General features: G+C 44.6%; 1 protein-coding gene across 4 annotated transcripts in view; it reads right to left on the bottom strand.

The window, feature by feature from the left end:
- Positions 1–12: 12 nt before the first annotated feature.
- The window catches only part of LOC106048544 (phospholipid-transporting ATPase ID-like), an 81,888-nt gene continuing 58,196 nt past the window's right edge, over positions 13–23,704 (bottom strand). For all 4 annotated transcript variants that reach the window (XM_066987982.1, XM_066987981.1, XM_066987980.1 and 1 more), the window contains exons 14-28: positions 22,613–22,656; positions 20,901–21,066; positions 20,309–20,497; positions 19,817–19,932; positions 18,007–18,171; positions 15,600–15,711; positions 14,372–14,477; positions 13,395–13,542; positions 11,071–11,254; positions 9,414–9,637; positions 8,389–8,472; positions 7,378–7,623; positions 6,383–6,521; positions 4,535–4,665; positions 13–2,703 (exon numbers count right to left, since the gene is read on the bottom strand). In XM_066987982.1, coding sequence (XP_066844083.1) covers positions 2,482–2,703; positions 4,535–4,665; positions 6,383–6,521; positions 7,378–7,623; positions 8,389–8,472; positions 9,414–9,637; positions 11,071–11,254; positions 13,395–13,542; positions 14,372–14,477; positions 15,600–15,711; positions 18,007–18,171; positions 19,817–19,932; positions 20,309–20,497; positions 20,901–21,066; positions 22,613–22,656 — 2,276 coding nt within the window. In that variant the 3' untranslated portion in view covers positions 13–2,481. The remainder of the gene's footprint in view (positions 2,704–4,534; positions 4,666–6,382; positions 6,522–7,377; positions 7,624–8,388; positions 8,473–9,413; positions 9,638–11,070; positions 11,255–13,394; positions 13,543–14,371; positions 14,478–15,599; positions 15,712–18,006; positions 18,172–19,816; positions 19,933–20,308; positions 20,498–20,900; positions 21,067–22,612; positions 22,657–23,704) is intronic.

The following is a 23,704-nucleotide window of genomic DNA, read 5'->3' as shown; positions in this document are numbered from 1 at the left end:
GCAACAAATCAATCATCCCAATATTCTCTTTTTATTAAAAAAAAAAATATTTTACAAAATCAGGAGTGATGTAGGACAAACATCACTGCCAGCTGATATGTCTCAAATGTCGATCTGGTCAAAGCCACTGAAATAGTTGTAGCTGGAACAAGTTCCCCAACAGATCCATCAGCCCCTGCACGTCCTCTGCAGCCTTTGCAAATCCCCTTTAGCCAGAAGGTGCTTTGTATGTAAACCTTGTGACAAGAGTGACACAGTCTCAGAGTTTCCTCGCTCTCAACAAAAGCTCTGCCTCTGCTGATCAGCATTAAAAGCTGCTGCATGACATGCTGGGAACAGCTTTGATAGGGCTCTCAGTCCACACGCCAGGCTGGGTGTTGCAGGGATGTCTGCTTACCTGCACACACTCTCCTCACTCTCCTTTTTCCTCTCACACTGGAGATGCTGACTGTGAAAGACATCATCCTAACCAGAAAGCCATGATTGCTTCTGCAAAGGGAAAGGTGAAGCACCAACTATCACAGCAGTTTCCTCAGGCTCTCACTTTATTTAGATATCCCCTTGCAGGGGAGATAACTGGATTAGAATTTGCTCCTTCCCTAGCAAGCAGCTCCTGCCTGATGAAGTCTGGATCCAGTCCCAGTTCTAGTTTGCACTGCCTATGCTGAAATTCAATACCGCAGTTTGCAAGGAGCCTCCCAGAGCAGCAGGTGCAACAGACTGTTTTTTTTATCTGTGCTGAGTTAAACACAGGGAGATGAAACCTTCTATTAGCGCTTAAACAATTTCATACTGTTGTACTGTAACTGCTGAAACTGGGACCACAGGCAGCAAGGTGTTGTATGCAGACCTGATGAAGTGGGGACATTGCTGGCCTCTTGCCATCATAGATTGCCTCCACTGATAGCTCAGAGACTCAAGGCAGAGTGCTCCCACTAAATACCAGATGGTTAGTGTGCAAAAATTCTAATTCCATACTAGGGAAGAGTCTAAATTTGTATAAAGGAGATGAGAAAATGTAACAGCCAAAGCTGCTTAGTCCTCTGCACAAAAAAAAAAATCCCCATTTAGACAGCTCAGCAGCACTGAGGGACGGATCCTCATGCTGCCACACTGGCCTTCCACCCAGTAACCCTGCTGGTTATGGTACTGGTGTTACAAACCCATGAGAAAATCCCAGCATCTAGAGATCACCACCAATTCACCAGGTCCCTCTGCTGGCAGTCAGGTTGATAGGATTTGGTGGAGCCTTCTGCTCTCTAGAACTTGTGATTGACGGATGAACCTTTCCCAAACAAAATACCAGCCAGCACAGAGAAACTCAGCAGAGGCCCCTGAGCCCTCACTAAGATCCTCTGAAACTTGACCACATCAGGCAGCAGGGTGGGTGAGAGGACAACCAGGTCACGCTTCATCTGTTACTCACAGCACCAGCAGAATAAAGGGCAGGACAACCCATGCCAGCAGTGAAATAGCATCTTAGCCTCTGATATTTCTTGCATGATTTCCATCCAGTCAAACACTGCATGTGCCTCAGTCTGTTATGGTGGGAAGTTCACCTGGTGCTGGAGGCTCACATGAGCCCTAGCCATGATACGGGCTTCTCCGTGCTGGATTTTATGGCTTGATCTATGTGGGTGCCTGAACTCCTTTTGCCCTTCTATTTTAAGTCTAAATGAAATGGCTAGTGCCCAGCTACAAAACCTGAGATGGCTGTGAGGACAAAGGTCTTTTGCAACAAGAGCGGATTTGCATTGCAGACAAGACAGGGCAAACTGATGAATGCCGAGTCCTTGTCCCTCAACCAACTAGGAATGTCTCTGAGCTTGCACTCTTGGCTGCATATGCAGGAAGAGGATGGTTTGGGGCACTGGCCTCCTTTTGAGAAACAGAATTAACTGTTGGATTGGAAGGAGGTTACTTCAAACTCATCCCTTCCAAAGTGCTTCTGTACAAAATAGTTAAAAGGCTACAGAATTGCACGTATTACAGAGACTGTTGATTTGGGGGTTGTGTGGCTGGACCTAAGGCACACCTGGGGTCAATGCTGTCACCCCAGTAATAAGGCCCACAGTGGATTCATGATAGACCCAAAGGCACATGATTGAGAAGGACATTGCCAATTCAGCCTTTTCCGCAGCCTGGACTTCACTTTGCTCTGAGGTATGTAAGGGGAGAAAAAAGTAGCGTTACAAACAAACTCAGGGAGCCTCCCACAGCATAATCTCACACCAGGGAGGCCCTCTGAGATACCACACGGTGTCTTTGCTTCCCCCTGCCCCTCCTTCCCCAGGAGCAGGACACGTCTTTGGAAGAGGAGCTGAGTCCAGAGAGTGCATGTGGGAGAAAGGAAAGGCCCAAGCCCTTGCTTTGGTAGCCCAGAGGACAGAGCTCTGGGCAGCCACGGGCTCGGTGCTTTGCAGGGAGCACAGCCTCCTCTCCCAACAGCCCTTTTTGGTTCAGTTTGGTTGGTTTGGGTTCTTACAGTCCCTTGTGTTTATGTTTGTCACTATTGGGTGAAAATGTTCCCGTTGTAGCAAAAGGTGATTTTGGCCGCATGTTTCTCCCCGACATAATGAGCGCCCCGAAGCCGTGCTGGTGAGAGAAGGCATAGCCGGAGCGGCGCGTGCTGGTCCGACGCAGGCGTCTCTTGGGTGAGGGTGGAGGCGGCCTCTTTTTGGCTTCTTTGATCTTGAGTAGGACCTGAAATCAGAAAATAAGATGGAACAAATGCATCATTGTTCAGAAGCACAGCAAAAGAGGAGCAAAGAAAGGGGGAAAAATGCAGGGGTTCAAAGCCAAAAAATGATTGACAAAGCAGGAGGATGGCAGGATGGGTTGCAGAGCAGAAACCGAACTTGCAGCACAGGGTGGCAGCCTGGTAAAAGGAAAAACAAATCTTATTCTGAAAAGCGTTGCTGGGAGTGTCATCTGTAAGACACGGGTGGAGATGATTTCAGCATATTGTTCCTTACAGCCCTGTGAGGCCTCAGCTGGGGTTTTGCTGCAGCTCTTTTAAACGCTTCAGTCGAGTAATCCAAAATGTGAAAGTCATCACAATGATAGCCAAAAGTCCAGAAAACATGATTTATAAGAAAATGTCAAAACATTGGCTTACTTAATCCAGAAAATAGACTACTACAGGGGAACTCTAATAAATAAAATCTTTTTATGATGAGAATGATGATCGATGGACTCTTATCCCTTGGCAGAAGGGAGAAATATGATGCACTTTATTTGCAGGTAGAAGGCTCTCTGTTCCCACATGGCCACCAAGATCTTCTGCTGACAGGCATCTATTCAGAACTGGGCTGTCAGAGGCAGAAGGACAACGCTAAGTGCCAGTGGCTCAGGATAATCCCCAGCTGCCCAGCCTCTGTCCATCGTGCCTGGGACAATGCTGTAGGCACTTGGATCTCTAATTGTCAAGCCTCTATTTAAGTTCCTCTTATGCTGCCAGCTGGGGATCTCTATACAGTAGGAAACCCAAACAACCCTCTCTTGTGACAGTTCATTTCCTGGAGGAAAAAAAAAATAAAAGTGATTTTGCACTAGAGGTGCTCACCCAATGCATGAAAGATGGCAATCTGGGCCATAGCTACGTCAAGCTTCTACTCAGCTGAAGAGTAAATTCAGCCCATTTTTGCACATCTGAACTTCCTCTGTGCCCTGAGGACTTTCCTACCTAGCGATCTTCTCTAGCAACCCCCTACCCCTCTGCAAGGGCCAAACATTCCCCTTCACTCCTTCTCCAAGAGCCCTGGAGCACCTGGGGAGTTGTGCAGACATCCCAGGGATGACCAAGGCGACCTCTGAGGAGCACGCCTTTGAGGCTCTGCTCAGAGACACTCATGCCTCGCAGCTAAGTGCAGGAAGAGGAAGGAAGCACGAGGTGGCAGCAGCATTTAGGAGATGCTCGTGTTTGAGGGGAAGCCTGGGGAGCTGTGGTGATGCTGGTCTTGTGCAGGGGGTCATTCGCTGTAATGAGCGGCGCTCTCTGCCCTGTCCATCTCTCCCAGCCTCTCCTTGCCCTATTGGCCTCACCGTTAAATTCTGGGGCATGGGAGAGCAGCTGGATTCAGAGGGGGCAAATAACCACTGGCTACAAATGAAGTAAATTCTGAAGTCAAAAAATAAAAATAAAAATAAACAGCAAACATGAATGCCTGGGTGGAGGGCAAAGGCTGCTGTCTGCCAGGCTAAAAATTGTGCGGCAGGACTGAAATACACTGCTCCTTTGCCACCAAGCCCCACCACTTAAACCCTGCACCTAAAAATAGTGCTGCTTCCTTGCTCCAGTGCAACCCAATCCACATCTAAATAATCTCTGCTTCAGTACCAGCTGCAGATGGTTTGAGCTATGCCAAAACCCAAATTCAGTCCTCCTTCTCAAGGGACTAGAAGCCAGACGGACGGCAGCACTTGCACCTGCAGGAACATACACTCTGAGCAATGCAAGGCCCCTGCAGTATGGCTCCGCAGTAAGCCTAGCTGGTAGTAAGAGGGCTTCTGGTTTACTGAAACATCTCCTTACTTTGTCACTGGCAGTTGGCTTTAGCTGAGCTTTCAGGAATCGAAAGCCAACCACAGGCAGCACACAGAGGGCGATGCTGAGGAAGATTGCTAGCCACACGTTGGGTTGGCTGAGGGTGTTTCGAGCTGTACCTGAAAAACAAACACACGATTAAAAACGTAGGAGTAGTGCCTCTCACCATCATTCTTTTTAACATCATAATTCAATCACTATGACTCCAAAGTACTTGGCAAACGGACCAAAATATAAAGTAGACATCTTCTCCAACAGTGATATCAACTTGCTGCAGAGAGGACAGCAATACCATTGTCACTGTCTGAGACAGGAATGCAATGTTCAGACTCAACTGCGGCAGCTACTCAGAGAGACAAGATATCAGAATGTGTGCTTTATCACTTTACAAAGAGTCGAATCACTGCAAAAGTCCGATGTAAACATTCAAGAGACCTTCAGCAGCAGTCCGGCCCTCTCACCTTTTGCTAGGATGCCAGTGCCAAAGGAAGAATACTCTTTTTTTACTTTCCAGCAGCATTTCCTAAAGCCCATGGACTCTGCCCAGTAGCTGATGGGGTCACAGCCCTTTATGAGAGCAGTGTGCATTGCTCTGGGTGTGCACAGGCAGCGTGGCCTAAAGGCTCTGTGTGCAGAGCATCTGCCATGTGGTGGCGTGATACTGCCATGTTCTTTGAAACCAGAGTGCTGGCTTCTGGCTTCTCCAAAAACTGAAGGAACGTAGGATAGAGCAAACAGTCTGCAAAACCCTCATTACCAGGTTTAATGATGCTGTTGGCAGTAAAGTTGCTGAGTGTTTTCTTTTCACTTGGCCAAACTCTGCTGTATTACAACTCCACTGAAATTAAAGTAAATAAGTTGACTGAGTCTAGACTAGAAACAGTTTCCTTAGACACGGCTTCAGACTGAGACCTTATTAAGTAGCACTCAGCATTATGGCTAATTTGACCTCGGTAGTGCCAACAGAGCAGCAGGTAGAGATATCCCTAGCAAGTGAGTTACCAGCTGTCTTTGGAAACTGAACAGCCACTCTGCCTTCTCTCACTCAGCACTTTTGATACTAAAAGCCATCTTACAGTGGATATGACCATCTGCTTGGAAAATACATTGCAACAACTGATGCAACATTGCAACCTCAGATATTTCTAAAATGAACAAGCACCTTGATATTGCAGTAAGGATGGGCAGAACAGGTTTTGGCTTACAACTCATCCAGAAATAAAAGTATTGATTACTACACCAATCCAAGATTTTTTTATGGTATCTTTCACTTTTTGCACACGTTTAGAAACCTCATACGCAGTACTCCAAAGGGCTGGTCATCCCTCTTATTTCCTTTTTCTTGGACATTTGTCATTCAACTTGGATGAAGGCTCACTATAGCCACATGTATTTTTCTCATGTTTAAATGAATGTTGTATTTCTATGTCCTCCTGTACTATACCAACATGTCAACTTATTTACAGAAGAACACACATCCTTCTGCAAACAAAATGCTTCCAGATATCCATAAGAATTGGACATCTGGAAACACTGTAAAAGTGTAGCTGAAAATACTCCAGCCAGCTCAGCAAATTTATTTAAAGTATCAGGCCTCTGGCTATGTGTGAATGTGCATTCTTATGCGAGGAAGTGAACATGGCACATGTTCACATGGATGGATGGGATTCAAAATAAGCATTCCCATCAGCCTTTGGAAATAGCCTGGCATTTCTTGTAGGAAAGGAAATTGATATATTCTGTAGCATGTTATTGCCTTCAGAGAGGCAGTAAAACGTACTAGAAATACTTGACAGAGTTAAGCCGAGTGCAATCCAGTTTTGTCCAAGAGCTTACCAACAAAAGGAAACGAGGCTGTGAAGATCAGGTACATGCCGTCACTATACATAGTGAAGGTGATAGCAAAGTAAACAGAAAGGCTGCCCCAGATGAAGAACTGGTTCACAACTGTCCAGTACGAGGTGTCCAAGCCAATCTGAAAAAGAGAGCAATACAGAAGTTTTCAGTGCCTTAATTATTTAGCAGATTTATTTTGAACACCACCAGAGATCTTGTCCTTCACTTTGTACTGCTGCCCCCAAGAGTGTTATTCATTCAAGACTCAAGAAATACCAAACCACAGATCATAGGATGCTGGAAGATCATTCCAGGCAAGAATTACTACATTTGCCCTGTTCTTGCCCTCTTCTCAAGGACTGACTGGTGACCAGTACTGGAGACAGGATACTCTCATCAATGGAGCCATGCTTATGTTCCCACCCCAAGCTGTGACCTTGCACTGAAAGTTGGCAGAAGGAGCCTACATGACCTCAGACAGCAGAAACTATTAGCTAGGGAAGTGTGATAAATCTGCTTTTGTTTTGAGAAATTTCACTCATCCTGTCAGTACAATCTGAAATTTGTACCTCCTTCCAAGTCTTAGCTATTTCTTCCAGCAAGTGTAGTTCTAGCATCTGCCCCATGCATGGGGTCTCACCATGATGAAGGCCCTATAAGTAACTGCCTGATAGCAGACAGACATATACTTCCTATACTTCAAACCGATCCCAAAAAATGGAATAAGTCCTTTTCTACTCCTAGCCTTAACTGTTTTGTCTGCTGTGACGTGAAGCTTCCCAAGGCAAGGACTGTCTTCCTGTGACGGTGATCTTTCATAACAGACAAAGCTGCTGTTCTGTTGAACCAAGAATAATCACGTGTCAAGACTTATTTTTGCAGAAATTCAAGATGCAGCAGCAAGCACAATGCTGTCAGAATCCCAAGTGTCGCTCCAGATGCTGCCTTCATAAAACAGTAACTGATTCCTAAAAACTTCACCAAGGATGCCTTACCTGTACAGACACCACGATCAGTAAGCAGGTCTGGGCCATCAGTGCAAAGGACTGGTAGTCAGCAATGGCTTTCCCATCACTTCTCATTGTATTGTACATGGCCCCATAGGGGATAAAGAACAGAATGAGGGAACTGTAGATCCCTTGCAACATGCACTTGACAAACACTATTTTGTTAAAATAGAGGTTCTGCTGGCCAGGCACATATAGCTGAGGAAACAGCAAACTCCAACGATCATCCACATCCTGAAAGTAGAGAGGAGACGATCAGATTTGCTAGCACCCACCCGACGGACCACACAAGACCACTTAAGGCTGTCATGTCCTTGTGATGTGCATTTCCATGAGAAAAGGCTTTGCACACAATTCATTCAGCTGTGCTGACTAGCATGCTGCATCCCAAGGTCACCTGGACACATTTTCCATACTGAATTTCACCTTTCTTGTGCTGAGAAATTTGACTAGTGTAAGCATTTGAAAAATTGAAGGTACGTTTCACCTTAATCATACTGCATGGCCTGTTCTCCTAAGAGTTTCCTGGAAGCTAAGGGCTAGAAAATTCCTTTATTGCTGTATTTCTATTGAGGTAAAAATATGTATGTGAAATTACTGCAGGAAGACCTCCACTAGAAAGGCTGAGCCTGGAACACCTGGCTGAGGAGATCTACAGAGTTTTGCATCATTTGTTATTCTGTGTGGTGATTAAAAAGCCACTTGTCTGGCTTCAGGAAAAGACCTGGTAAGATATGACTACTCCAGGGGAGTGTTGCAATGCCAGCTTTTATTGTAGTCAACAGCCTAACCCAAAAATGTCACCATGCACTGAAACCCTCGGGCCAGATCAGGATAATATACAGTCTCCTCCCTTATGTATCCTTTTATGTGCTCTCAGTTCTCACTGGCAAGAAACTATTTGAGGGGCTATCACAATAACTAGCCAAAAAGTCAGCTGCTTTTGCTTCATGGAACCAACTCAAAGTACCCAGAGACAAGCAGTGATTAAAACAGTACCTGATCGAAGAGGCTCATTCCTAGCACCGGGAGGGAGGTGTAAACCAAATTGTAAAGCGTAATGAACCACTCGTCATAGACAGTCTAAAGAGAAGATACAGAGCGTGGGGTTAGCAGAAGGCTGCCTTTTCCTTCTCTTCAAAAGAATACACAATTATAAAAGGAATCTCCCTCCTATGAGATCTTCAAAAACTGCCTGGACATGGTCCTGGACAACCTGCTGTAGGTTGTCCTGCTTGACCAGGGGGATTGGACCAGATGCCCTCCAGAGGTCCTGCCAAGCTCAGCCATTCTGGAACATCTTGACTGAAGATACTATCAAGACCCAAAGTATAAAATGACTTCAGCTCAGCAGCCCTGAACTGCTTATTACCAGAAGATGGGGGAATACACACAGGACAAATAACTTTATGCTAGTCCTGTTTGCTAAGTATCCACTACTGGCCACAGACAGGATACTGGGCCAAAGTGCCCCTTGACCTGGCCCAGTAAGGCTCTTCTTGTGTGCTCATGGAAAGGCATTCCTGCATGCCTGCATTTGCAGAAGTCACTGCTCACTTTAAAAAAGGAGCTAAAATGCCTGCACAGCAGCATCCACCTGGTGGAGCAGTGTTGGGCTGTGGGCTGCAGGCAGGCAGCAGCAGGGCATCCCTGCTGGTATACACTCAGCCCCAAGACTGGTATTTTCATGTCTGTGCTTCCTCGGTACTTCTTTGTGTTGGAAATAGGTTTGTCTTGAACTGACACAAGATTTTTCTCTGCATGAGATTTGCTTTTCTTATAAGCTACTGAAGCATGCAGGTGATCTGGGGTTAAACTGATTACTTTAAATGTGATAATAAGGCAATCATGGGTCTTACACAGATCTGCACCAAACTGGTCAGGCTCTGAGTAATCTGCATCATTGTTTGATGTCTGTGGTCAGTTTGAACACATCCAAAAAGTTTTATTTCCATTTAAAGTATTTTCAGATACTTTGCTTAAAAATGCTAGACATAACCATAAGAAAACAGAAGCTAACCTACCTGTGCTGAGAAGCCAGAGAAGAATCCATACCAGAAATGCACTAACGTGAAGGCAAAATTCTTATAGAAGAAGTATTTGAGGAACTTGCACATGCGGATGTAGGACCAGCGGCCGTGGACTAAGAGCAGGCGCTGCAGGTAGCGGAACTGTGCGAACGAGAAGTCACTGGACAAGACCGCCTGCATCCCCTCCTGGCCACTGATACCAACCCCAATGTGGGCAGCTGCAACAAGAAGGTTATTGGTCATGTCAGTACAGTGAAGGTTTGGGTAATCCCACTACTTAAAAGAATTCCCCTCATTGAGACACTGTGTTAATTCCCTCCCAGCCTGCATAAAAGAAAAAAATCATATGTAAAGATATTCAAGAAAAAAAATAATTGGGGGGCACTAATTTTTTCAGCAGCATTATGATTTTATCTGTGTTGATACATTTTCCATAACTGGCTTGTAGTATCTGAATGGAATGACACGCTCAATGGCAATTCATGTTTTCCAACAGCACGAATCATTGCTGCTGTTAGAAGTTAAGAGTGTTTTTTCATATTGTCATATGAATTGTATTTACATGCAAGCATATCCTTCCAACAACCTTAAAACATCATTCCAGACAAGCAAAACCTTTAAGTTGTCGAACCCCTTATAGATTTCTCAGACACAGTGGAACAAGGCAGACTGTAGCCTTTTTACATTTCTTGGGCTTTATTAGTTCAATCAAATAATTAGATAGAAAAGTCATGTCTCTTTTAATAGCAACTTGGGTTTATTAAACACGGACATAAGTTTAATGTGACAGCTAATTATACAGCTTTAACTAATGAGGACAATCTTGATGGCTGAAGGTTGGTGAGATTCAGAGGTTTCCATGGAACAGTGAGTTGATAAAATCCCAAAGTCCCAACCCTCTTGTAGTGGTAGGGTTAGTTTCTAATTATCCCGTACATTTTAACTTGCTTTTCTTATCCTTTCTTCACTGTCTGCCTGACTTATCTCCCTTGAAGCTCCCTACTTAGCCTTTTCTTTCTTAATTAAATGGCTCCAGTTAATCAATTCTTGCAAATTAACACAAGGAAGATTAGCAATAGGCCCTTCTGAATAATCTTAATTTAATTATACATAGTTAGGGGATCTCTTTCATAAAATCACTGAGGTAATGCAGCATCAAATGATGCTCAGACGTGAAGGGGCCTAGGGGCCTGTGTTTTACAGCACAAGGGAGATAACTGACAAAGGGCCTCACCACATGGAAATGTTAAAAAAATCCTGGATCATTATACAGACTATTTACAAGTATGATGATTTTCTTTCCTTGCCACATGGAAATGTTAAAAAAATCCTGGATCTTTATACAGACCATTTACAGGCATGACAATTTTCTTTCTGCCTGGCAGTTAGGCCCCGTCTAAAACAAGCTTGTTCGTTCTTTTTATTACCACTGTGATGATGGCCATACAGACCTATGGGTGGGCTTGTTGCACCCCAGTGGGCTTTTGTCTATTCTGAAGGCAAAAAACAAGAAACCTGGGACATGACCTCTTGATGCCACGACAGGATCATACAGAGGCCCCTCAGAGATGCACTGCTGGTGCCAAGCCAGTTAGCAAATACGACATTGAGTCAGTTTGCTGGGGCATGCTATCGGTCAGACATTACTCACTTTTGATCATGCTAACGTCGTTGGCACCATCTCCGATGGCCAGGGTCACCGCTTTCTTGTACTTCTTCACCAGCTCCACCACCTGGGCCTTCTGCAGCGGAGTCACCCGGCAGCAGATCACCACTTTGCACATGCAGGCGGTTCGCACCAGTTCCAGCTCCAGGTTCCCTTCCAGCGCGTAGGCCTGAGAAGAAAGGACAAAGACGGTGCCTAGCAGGTTGTGACACACTGGCAGCAGCCTGTGGCCTGGCAAAGAGGATGCAGTGGGAGGAAAATGAGAGCTGAAGTTGGTTTTGCTTTCAGCACAAGGAAGGTATGAGACACCTGAAAGTTCTTCCAGGTCAGGCTGATGCAGTAGGTGTTTTTCTCATCAAAATGCCCATTGCATCTCACTGCTGTAAGTAATCCTGATACACCTATGAGCGTGGACCTTGGAACCATCACACAACAGCACAACAGCCATTCTGGCTGAAATCCTGGCAGTGCAGCAGAAGAGGGAGCACTTTATTCATGCGGCTGCTACAGGGCCTGAGCTAGCCCTGCCCATCTCCATGCCTTTGCTCATCCTTCTTGGTTTATTTTTTAAGCTCTGCCACATCTGTTATATAAATGGAACAGATTTCAATTTGGGATTACTTAAAGGAAAGAAAAACGCACACAGAGCAGCTTTAGCTCAGGTGAGCATAAGAAAGCAAAACAAAATACCAGAGCAAATGCAACTTTGCTCTGAGTGCTGACCTTTTAAATCAGTCAGCCACGTTATATCTATTCAGGAAACATACAGCTAATTGGATGTCTGGTCACCCCTCCGGCTCTTCATGAGAAGGAGCAGTCTTATTTTTTTGTAGTTCTTTCAAATTGTGGCTTTTGGCTCCATTCTTTGTTTATGTCTCTTCTCAGTAGACATTCATGGAAGGAATCTACACAACTTTCTCTTCCTCAGAGCCATCACAGCAGGCCCACTGCCCTTTCAGTGTAAGGCAGACCATCTTTTGGCCTGATGTCTTTTTTTCTTAAAGCCAAAAGCTATGAGTCACCAGTGCCTCTGCTTCCCTCCTATTAGTGGTGGGCAGGGAACAAGAGACCTTTCTCAACTTGGTTTTAGGGCACATGCCAGTCACTGCAGCTAGGGACACAGCATCCTGACTGCACGGCACCAGCAAAATATCACCACATAGAAACCGTATTAATGGTATGGCATGCAGATCAACTAGCTGTACGATGATGCCATTGCAGACGCTGCTGTGCTCTGCTCTTTCTCTCTGTTTCAGCAAGACCACGTGTACACAGTTCCAGTATTCTCTAGGCTCAGAAACTTAATGCTCTGTTTTCCCCCATGTTTTCCAGATCATACATGATCTTACAGGTTTTTTTGTACTCTCTCTAGTTGGCCTACATTTTTCTCAAAATAAAGGGCCCGAGTAATTTGAATTATTTCAGCTAAGATATTACTGATGCCAAATGGAGCAGGAGGATTTCTTCACAAGTCTTACAAGTCTTAGGATCATACATACATACATTTCCCTGTGTTCAGTTGGTTATGTTAAATTGGAGGACAATGCATTTGTTCTCTCTGGAACTACATTTTCCATTTTTTCAAAGTATTTCTCCAATATTTCATAATTGTTTTCAAATCTAATTTTGAACTCTTTCTCACCCCTGCAGTTCCTCCCAGCCTGGTGTTATCTACAGATTTAAGAAGCTTGCTGTCTTTGTAGGCAGTTAATTAAAACACTAAATATTGAATAGATGTGAGATTGCCCCCTGTAGACACCACTTAGCTGTTGTTTCAGATCCACAGTAGACCCTTATGAGCCATACTGCCAAACAGTCTTGCATTTGTCACATAAAAATTTCATCTGGGCCATATTACTTCAGTTTGCTTGGAACAACATCATGGGACAGAGCATCAAACAATTTATTAGTCAAGTTATATGATGTACACTCTATCTGTTATCAGATATATTTAGTAGAATATGTTCTTGGCATACTCAAAATCCATGTTTGATGTTATCTTCTTGGGGCATTCACAGAGTGTCTGATTACTCTTCCAGTACATTTCTGGAAAGGATAATCTTTATTGCTTCTGTTCACTGAACATCAGGACTAGCTTTTCCCTGTTCCAGTCTTCTGAAACCTTGCCCATCATCTTTGATGTCTCAGATAACAACTAGAGCTAACCTTCAAGTGGAGTGTGGGTGGGAGGGAGGGGGGAGCAGCCCTCTCTGGCTAAATTTTTAAAGCATTTTCAGACTTCCAACATATTCTAACATATTAAGTTTCTAAGAAAACTCAGTCCCATCATGACTCTGAACCTTCCTTACCAGGCTGTGACCGTTGATGACCAGACCATACACCCCATTTGCTTGCTCATCAGGTAGGAGCTTTGTTTTTTTGGAAGATTTTTCAAACTGAATGTTGATTTCATCGCTGTCCAGAAAGGAGTCTGGCTTCATCTTTTTCCTTGCATTCCTAAAAAAATAATAAAAGTATCCAGATAATAATTAAAATCTTGTAAAAATGTATGCTTTACTAAATCAACTTTATAAAAATAGAAATTTTTTGCATCCCTTTGTTAAATTAGTTCCATTTTCCCTGTATCCCCCACAACATGAATGGTTTAGCTGCAGCTGTTTGTGCATATCAGCCACATGCTTCTGAAACTCTAACAAGTGTTTGCTAAACTTGTGCTGCCACAGGTCAAACAACTCATCAGAATGTCACAAAGGACAGTATCCCAAAGGGATCCCGATTTTCCATGCATGTTGTCAGACAACCACCTCCTTCAACAGAAAAGGACTGAAAAACTTCCCATTTTTCCACCTATACCTAAGAACTTGTGTCTTCTGAGGAGGCTATGGAAGAAATCAGGTTCCCAGATAATGCTAGAAAAGGAACATATCCAGGCAAAGAATTGTAACGTGGATGAACAGTAGAGCAACAGCATAGGTCAAGCCTGGATCCAAAGGTTTTGTGGATCAAGATCATTTGTCCATTGCCAATTGACATTGCCTGCCTGAGTCTGCTGTCTTATTCATTTATATAGATTTGGCCTCTTGGAACAAGAAGTTTCGGAGTTTATCTTCACAGGAGATTTCTACACTATGTTTAGCTGCTAGGTCTTTGACCAAGTCGGTCAGCCCTTATCTAGAGTCCCTGAAATGAGCTATACAACGTAAACATACAATAAATAAATAAATAAATAAAATAAAATAAAATAAAATAATTTAAAATAACACAACATACTGCCCCATTCCACTGTAAGTGCAGAGTAATGAAGCTGTATATTTCAGCCATTTACCTGAGTTCATTAAGTACATCATCAGATGTGCTGCCTTCAATAACAAAAACATCTGCCATGTCGTCATTCAGCAAGTTGCAGGAGTAACCAATATTCATTGCCGTCTCTGAGAAAGATAAACCAGGAAGATGACACATCTTAGTACCCCAAATCCACCAACAGTCTCTGCGGACTTTTTACACCCATGACAAGAGCTCACATTCTCACTCAAAAGGGCTTGCAGTCTTTCAGAGCCAACATTTTAAGACAGCCAGACAAGTCACCCTGATGGACGTAGCAGCAAATCTCCCCTAATCAGGCTTCACAAGGCCACAGAAAAAAATAATTCTACTAAAATAAAAAAGCTCAAAAGACCCTTCAGTCTGCATACTTGGAGCTACCAAGATGTTTCATGTTGATTCCAAAAAAAAAATTTCAGGATACTTAGCTTTCCTTCCCCTCCCCTCACCAAAAAAATCCTCAAACCATAGCTCTGAGGAAGAATATCAAGACATTTTGTTTAGAATATTCGGGGGGGGGGGGGGGGGGGGGGGGGGGGAAGAGGGGGGAAGTATTTTGGTATTTTATAAGCAAAACTACTTCATTCTGAACATGAAATAATGAGACACTTCATTTTTCTCAAAAGTTGTCCGCTTGTTTTTTGGATGAAATGATTTACAATTACTTTTGGTCTCCTGGAAACACCATTGTTTCAGGAAGGTTGCTATTTCTGACAGAAAAAAAAAATATCACTGGATTCTATTCACAGTTCTTACCAACTTAATGCCTTTTCCAGAAGCTTATGTTTTCTCCATTTCCATTCTGGAATATGAATGCCAGGACCACATTGAAACAGATATAAGATCAACATTAGCACTAAAGTTCCTGGAAACTGGGGCCAAATTTTTTCAAGCCTTCTTCACCAGGACGGTCGACTGTACTAAAGTGACGTCTTTCCACAGCATAAGACAGAGACTACAGGATCCTCATTGTCACCTCTCCAATGGCAAAGGATGCTATTGTCATACTGCTTCCAGCCTCAGGACAGGAATTAGGAACAGGCACCAGCTACAGTTATCTGGTCTAATTCCAGTTAGCTGGAGTTTTGTCTAGCTGGCAATGAAGCAAAGCCCTGTAAGTTTATCATCTGTGCAGTTTTTCAAAGGAGAGACAATGAGAACACAGGTCCTAACAGAATCATCCCACCAGTGAAAGAGAAGGGAAACATCCAGAACCGTAGCCCCTTTACCTTGCTTGTCTCCAGTGAGAACCCATATCTTAATGTGGGCTTTGGCAAGAGTCTCGATTGTCTGCGGGACCCCATCTTGTAACTTGTCCTCAATTGCTGTGGCACCTAGCAGCTTAACAGAAAACAACAAGGAACTGCTAAGTATTTCCATTGTGAGTAAAGGAGAATGAATTAGACCTCTAAGTAGTTACTCAAGCAAGCACAAATGAAATCCAGGAATAAGGTTGCATTGACTTTCATTATTCCTCAGGAAATTTGCTGTACGGAGTAGAGCCCTGATCCTGCAAATGTTTTATTTTGTAATCCCCCACACTCAGCTGGATCATGAACATGCCTGAAATTAATTGCCACATGTTTGCACACCTACAAGTCCACGTTCTTCCACATGTCACCTTCACAGCAGATGGAGATTTAACACAAGGATGAAGACAGATGGGGATTCCTGTCCCCAAACCTCCATATGCATCCTCTAACATGGAGCTTGCTCCCAGCCATATACTGCAACTGGCTGCATTTTCTCCAGCCCACAACACACCCATCCCCACCCCTACTCCACACCACCACACAACACTAAACCACAGGCTGCTCAGGACACAAACCTTTGTAATTTCAAAGTTACTGCTTTCTCTGCATTTTGGAGATACTTGGTGGCTTTAACCTGTTGTCAAAGACACATGAAGGTTTCACTGCTAGGTCAGGTTTAGGCAGCATCTGCTACTACATACCTCCTGCTGTTGGGAGACTAAATTCAAGGGCTGGCTTTAAGAACAAGATCCATTTTGGTTTCCTGGAATGTTCATCATCCTCAGCTATGAGTGTTATTAATGCACAAAACAACTCTAAGTAAATTTTCCATAGGCTTTTGAAAACTGTACAATCCATGTTTTGCAGCAGTAGTCCTTGGTCCACCTGGTGAGAGCTTAAATGCTTGTAAGTATACTAGGCCGCCTCCTGGAGTACCTGCTCATCCTTGGCAGCCCGAGTCTGACTTAGAAGCCCAGAGATGAACACTGATGTCAGATGTACCCAGGAACACAGACTAAGAGCTTGCATTCCCACAACTATTGTCCTTAATTTTTAGGTTGATCAACGCTAAATAGTATTTTTACTACTATTCCCTGAATATAACCATGTTCCCTCCCTATTCCCCCTTGCTGTCCTTATATCCTTACTCACTCTAAGGACCCCAGCAGGGGTATCCTACACACAGAGACTTCTGCTCTTGGCATCAACCAGACTGTGATACTTGGCAGCCTTCTATGCCTACACAAGACTCCTGTGCTGACTCTGGCCCTTGCATCCATTCTCTGTCACAAGCCAGGGACTCCTACCCCCACTCTCTGTCCTTCCCTGCAGCACCTTCTGGAAGTAAAATCATTCCCATACAGGGTGCAGAGAAGGGTCTGGTGTAAACTGTGTTTCCTTCCAAACCATGCTTCTTCCTCCTGTAAGCCAGTGACCTCGTCTCCACTCAGGCCATGAGCTTCATAACCCTTACGTGCAAAGCAGCTGTCTCCGTGACCTCCATGTCTTTCCTGCTTTGGACATGACCCACACAGCGTTTGCACGATGTAATCTCTGGACTGCAGGACTAGCATTTCCCACTGTTGAGACCGGGAGGGCAGCTCCATGGACTATGCAACTTCCAGAGGTCAGCTGCTTCTAGGCTCACACATAGTTCTTCCCAGGCCCTGCTGGCATCCTGAGCATACAGCTAATGGAAGGAGCAACAGTGCAGCTCCCCAGCTTTCCAAGATCTCAGGAAAGCATTGCTGTGAGTGCAAAAGCTGAATTGCTTCCTCTCAGATCCCACACATCCTTTTCATTCATTATTCATGGCTGTAAAACACAGGCAAACCCCAGGGCTGTAACAACACTCATGGAGAAAAGAATGACTTGCAGATCACAAGTTTAGCTCTATTTCAGAGTGACACAAACATCTTCATGGACATCATCCCCCCATCCTGCCCAGGGCTGCAAGAACAAAAACGATGCCCTCTGAAATGGAGGGGGACCTGGGGATTATTCACTGCCTGCCATTTCAAAGGGAGGAAAATAAATAGATCAGCCATTTGCACACACAAAGGATGGCTATGAAATATTTGTGTCCCTGTCATCTCCCTTAAGCTCTGCTATGTCACTTCATCATGAGAAAGCTACTCTGACACCCACGTGAGTTAAAATAACACCATTCCCAGGCGCTGGTGGCTGACACCCCAGTTACTGGCTCCTCACGGGGGTGCCAGCGAAAGCCCAGCACTGCCATATTTCAAACCACTCCCGTCACACAACCCACCAAGCTGTTTGCAGCGCAGTGTTTACTGAAGTCACACTGAGCTGTTTGTTCACAAAGCACTATCCTGGCTGCCTCCCTCAGAGCTTGGCCCAGATTCTGTGAAATACCAACCATTAGATCTTTTTCGATCTCTTCATATATCTCAGACAATTTATCTTCCCGTCCTTCCAAGGCAGTGCTCGCTTCATGGTGACGCCCGATCCAGTCCTGAAAGTATTCTTCGTCCAAGTTTTTATAGGCCACGACCAGTGTCCTCAAACCTTCCCCAGCAAATTCCTGCGAGACAGTGGTGAGGCAGTATAAGTCAAAGGAGAACAGACTCCTTGCTCTGGTTTTCAAAAGACTCTCTGAAAGCAAACAGCTATTTGTGAAAACTTGTTACCTAATGTCTGCAGAGGAAAGGTGAAAAAAAACACACCTTAGACCACAAACCTCAGGGCGCTTTTAAAATACTAGTTCCAGGTCACTTTTACTTCCTTACAAAGAACAAATTCAAAAGGCCTCTCTTACATTCTGGGTCTAAAACTTTATATCAATCAGTCAGTTGTTTGCCAGGTTCACATTTCTCAACATGAGGTTCAGAATAGTAAGACCTAAATAAAACACACCGAACTCTGCCTTGAGTTTCAGAGCTGCACTCAACTTGCTGAGGGGCTGACCTAAATGCTCAGGATGAGCACAATCACTCATGACATCTCTCCAAGTCCTTGTAAGTGTGCTTTCTGTAGATGTGCAACTGACAGTACATTTCTCAGTGTTTGACAGTACAATTCTGTGTTTGGTGGAATAACTGAGACCGCTCTCTGCAAACTGAGGCTTCCCCCCATAATAGGACATCCACTTTCTTTCTCCTTTGGGATTCCAAAAGAACAGATCTGAAGTAAAGGTGCATCAGGGACAGGCCACATCCACAGCTCATCTCCCTATGCTCTGACCTCTTCTTCACTCAAAATGTTCTCCAGCTCCCCCAGGCAGTGAGCAGGGATGTTTGTACTATTGCTCAACCTCCCTGGCAAATCTTTCTGTTATCTCATGCTCTGCTCGGTACCAGCAGGAGCTGGCAACAAAAGAGGGAGTAAATGTTGGCCAGGACATCCACCTCTCACCACATTTTACTCTACACCAACAATATAGACAGCCACGAGGTTTGAGTGCATTTTCCATGCTGCCCAGGCAATAAGCCCGTATATGATCTAGAGGAAGGGAAGGGAAGTGAGACTCTCATAGAATCACAGAATGGTTTGGGTTGGAAAGGGCTTTAAAGACCATCCAGTTCCAACCCTCTGCCATGGGCAGGGACACCTCCTACCAGGTCAGGTTGTTCAAAGTCCCATGCAACCTGGCCTTGAACACTTCCAGGGATGGGGATTCCACAACTATGCCCCAGCCCTGCTCAGTCTCTTCTGACTGAGGCCTCTCAGACCACAGTCACTGCAGATTTGGATTGTATCAAGGAGGTAAAAGGCTCTGGGGCCCTTTTACTGATAACTTGAATTATTCCAATCAAGGCATGCCTGAATATGCTGGGCACTTGCTTTGTACAATAACAGCAGAATTGGATGGAATTTAGCTGCCAAAACACATATATAGTGCTGTTTCAGGTGTTTTCCCTGTCCTGCCTGGCTTCCACTTCCTACTCCATAGTAATGCAGCTCTTCTGAATGTCCTGCATTGTATTTGACATTCACATCCAGATGTTCTGGGTAACCTAGTGCAGTTCAAATGGTACTGGTGATAGCTGATTTGATACCTAAAGCTTTTGAAATTAATTTCCCTCTTAATCCCCCATGAAATACACATATACATATACATAAACGTATATTTGATGTTTGGGTGCAGCTTCTGAAATCTGTTTTTTGTCTCAATTATGTTTCCATGCCTGGAGAAAAGGCAGATTTGCAGTGGAGAAGAAAACACTTACATTCAGATGTTCAGTGGTCTCCTCCTTGAGAGAATCACAGGATGGATGAAGCAGTTCATAAAGAATGGTGTCAGCCCCCTTGCAGTATAAAGTCAAGTCCCCTTCTGGACTCCGCACTATAAGGAAGAAGAGAGAAATTCTACAGATACCAGAATGAAGAACTCAGGATTGCATCAAAACAAAGGTTTTCAGACATATCCAAACTCTAACAAGTAACGGCAGACTCCCAGGAATCAAGATGAGCTTTGCTTAGAACAGAAGGTAGTGCAACTCCCGTCAGCCTTAGTGGTAGCACCACAGGCAACTACACCCAGATTGCATTGGTCTGAGAAGATGCTCTGTTAGACTCTGTGGTTCCTACAAGCAGATCTTCAGGCAGGACATCTGCATTCAAAAGTCAAGAACAACTTGTTCTTAGGGTACTGGTCCTGCTGCCAGTAAAGGCGCTTAAAAGCCTGAAAAGCCATGAAGAAGGGAGGAAAAGGAACATACCGATAACTGACATTCGCTTGCGGACATTGTTGAAATCGAGAATAGCCAGCAGTTTGTAGATTTTCGTTTCTCCCATTTCCACAACAGTGATGGTCTCTGGTGTGCGAGCCCGGAACACAAATCCGAAGTTTCTGGCAGCAGTGACAAGAGCTCCCTCATCAGGAGATTGGGCCTGATACACCAAGTTACCTGACGTGCAAGAAAAAAAAGTTATGTGGCTTCTACTTTGTTTCTGAGATTAACAAATATAAAATCAAATATTTTTGGTAGCAGTTATCTATGTGTGGAATAGAGAAGGAGCTGGACAAGCCGTCTGCCACCACAGGAAATCTGTGGCACTTGCAGTTTCTGCACATGAGCTGCAGTGGTGGCAGTAATGTCATCTCCACCACTGAAACACACGGGGAGTAGAGGCTCTGATCCTTTCTGCTCCCATGTGGCAACTCCAAAAACGCTAATTTACGTGTTGCCATACTACAGAAAATCACCAGGGAACCGAAAGGACCAGTAACAGCTTCTGCGAAGAGCAGACACACTGTGGTGGTGCAAGGTGAACAGAAGCACTCAGTCTGGTACCTTTAACAGTCCTCACCTTCTTTCTTCTCTTCTGGCATCACTGTGTGACAAAGTGAGAGCAGTCGGAAGAACCTGTGGGTTGGGACATCACTCAGCTTCACAGCTTCGACCAGGCTGTGGTCATAGAAGGCAAACTTTGGGTCAGCTAACGGGTTGTATGAGAAATCAACCTTCTCTGTGTTCTGCAAAAACATGGCTTTGTGTTATTTGTAGAGCTCTCACTGATGCCTGCCCACGACAGCCCCCCTCTCTTCCTTACGTTTGCAGAGGTCCCTCTCCCGCAGGGCTGTTCATGACAGAGACTGATCAATCTGAGTAAGTGGGAAGTCTCAAAAGCTACTGAGTCAAAGCAGAGGGCAGGCACTTGAGGTGCCTTTCAGAGCAGCGCTCAGGCTGATAGTCTGATTATCCAAAAAGATGCCTCGCTGTACCAAAGCAAATGTTCCTACAGGATCCCTAAAAAAGAAATGCCTGCCTTCAAAACACGGCTGCTTGGGGGCATCATCCTCCTGATTTCAATGGTTGTCCGGGACAGGGGTGTGTGGAGGCCGAATTCAAAAGGCTGTGTTCCCCACCCTATTCTCCCAAAGCAAGAAAAAGCCCTGATATGGAAAAAGATGACAGACAAGTGATGTAAAGGTTCAGCTCCACAGGCACCGCCCTTATTGTCCGAAAACAAGGAGTCCCAAGCAGAGGGGAACATAGCGGAGAAACAGCCAGAAGCTCAAAGCATGAAGTGTCACGGAAGAATGCACTGCAGAGCCTGCCCGGGATGATCCTGACTCCCGCCCCATCCCAGTGAGCTCAGAGTTTCCAGGATGGGAGTCATCCATCCTTCTGACCTGCTCCAGCTGACATTCAGCACTTGCCACAAGAGCACAGTCCCCCCACCTACACTGATTTGCGCAACAAGGCCTGGACACTTCAACTCCTTGAATATGTGGGCAGCATCCTTTTAACCTGCAGGACTCTGCTCTATCTTGTATCGGGCAGGAGGAGCTGCTGGGCGGTGAATTGGCAGGAGACCAGCATCTCTCCCCCAGCAAGCCAGCCCTTTGCATTTTGCTGCTTGCGCAAGGGCAGCCTGGTGGGACAGTGCTCAGTACAAGCAGCCAGTTTCAGTGCGTAGCTTTAAAGTGCCTCGAAGAGAATCACTGTAATGAGGAGTGGGATTTTCGTCATCATTTTGCCATTTGTTACTTGGATCACTGCTTGCAGTTTTCAGACATTTTAAGCAGTGAAATCCAAGATGTGGGTTTGTGCCAACAAGCAGAGGCTGGATAGAAATGGAGAAGTCACTCATTTTCACACTTTCCAGTGTCCAGACATAGAGGAATTTGACAGTGACCTTGTTATGCATATGAACTGAACTCACTGATTCCCAGCCAGAACTTTAATTCACTGCCAAGGATAATAAAATTCATCAGTGTCCAAGTTTCCAACCAATATCAATGGCCAAGTGTTCAGAGGAATTGTGCATGCAGTAGGATGTCATGTGAAGCTGAAGGAGCAGTAGATACTCAGGCTGCCCAACCTGCAAATTCAAAGCAGCCTTACTGGAAGGGAATGCAACTCTGACAAGCCCCTGATGCCCACAAGAGAACACCTCCCTGCTGTCAGGATCAAGAGGAACATGAACGTGAGTATGTCTGGGTGGGATTTGTCTACTGGCACCTATGCAGGCAGGTTCACAGAAAGCAGAGATTCTGCTAGCACTTGAGCACTTACCTCAGTTATTTCTATCCTTTGCCCAGACATGTCATACACATCACCTGCAAGCAAGACAGACTGAAGTTATAGCCATAAGCTTCAGATAAAAGTTCTCTGAGCTTCTCTACCAAAAAAAAAAAACATGAATGAATGAATGAATGGATGAAGAAATAAAGTGTTTTGAAGCTAGTATTAAATTAAAAAGTGTGAGTAATACAAACATCTTGACATGGGGACTGGGAACTGATGATTCATATCAATCAGATCCTATGCCAATCCATGATAAAATCCAAGGACTGACAGATGCTGAAAACAAAAGGCAGTTGCCATAAAGATGACTGGCATTTGGGTAAAGAATTGGCTTCTGCCCAGAAGGGACATAGTGCTAGGAGAGTGTTTTCAGGGTATGACTTCTCTTGTGCCTTTCTTTCAGAATGGGAGACAAAATCCAGCTCCAGGATTATATTGAGTTTGTAACAGTTCCTGGACAACCAAAGAGAAGCTGTCGAAGCACCTTCTTCCCATGCTTAGGTAGCAAGGCTGCTGCATTCATTTTCCCTGAACTGATAATCTAGTCACAGAAATGAATGACATCTCGTCCCTAGTGAATGGAGTTTCACTACTGAAGCCTGGACAAAAATTTCACTAGGAAGCCCTTGACTGTGCCCAGGCCAGCCAGAATCAATACTTCATTGGAATAAGATTGAAATACTGCAAGTTACATGAATGACCAATCCATACCTGTACCAGCAACCTCAACTGTGACGAGTACAGTCAAGTCTAATTACTAGTATTCCCTCATAAAAGCCCTGAAGTTGTAGAAAGAAACTCAGAAGCAATCTTTCCTGAGAACTGCACATCAGTCGATCCCGCTGGGAACTGTAACCAAATGGCTATTAGACACCTCCTCAATTCGATGCCTAAGCCTCCACAGCCTCCTTCCTGGCAGCAGAACCAATTCATTCTTTCTTCTGGCATGACTTTCAAAAATGCCGCGAGTGTAAAATCCAAAGTGTTCTGGAGTATCAGCTAAGCATTTAGAAAAAAAATAGGTAGTAGACTGTCTGCATTCTTTCCACTTATTTCCCGTTCCATTCTTGAACACACATC

The sequence above is a fragment of the Anser cygnoides genome, chromosome Z, assembly GCF_040182565.1.
Source record: "Anser cygnoides isolate HZ-2024a breed goose chromosome Z, Taihu_goose_T2T_genome, whole genome shotgun sequence".
NCBI classification, from domain to species: domain Eukaryota; kingdom Metazoa; phylum Chordata; class Aves; order Anseriformes; family Anatidae; genus Anser; species Anser cygnoides.
Note: the sequence above shows the minus strand (reverse complement) of the source record. Positions and strands in the feature narration are given on the sequence as shown.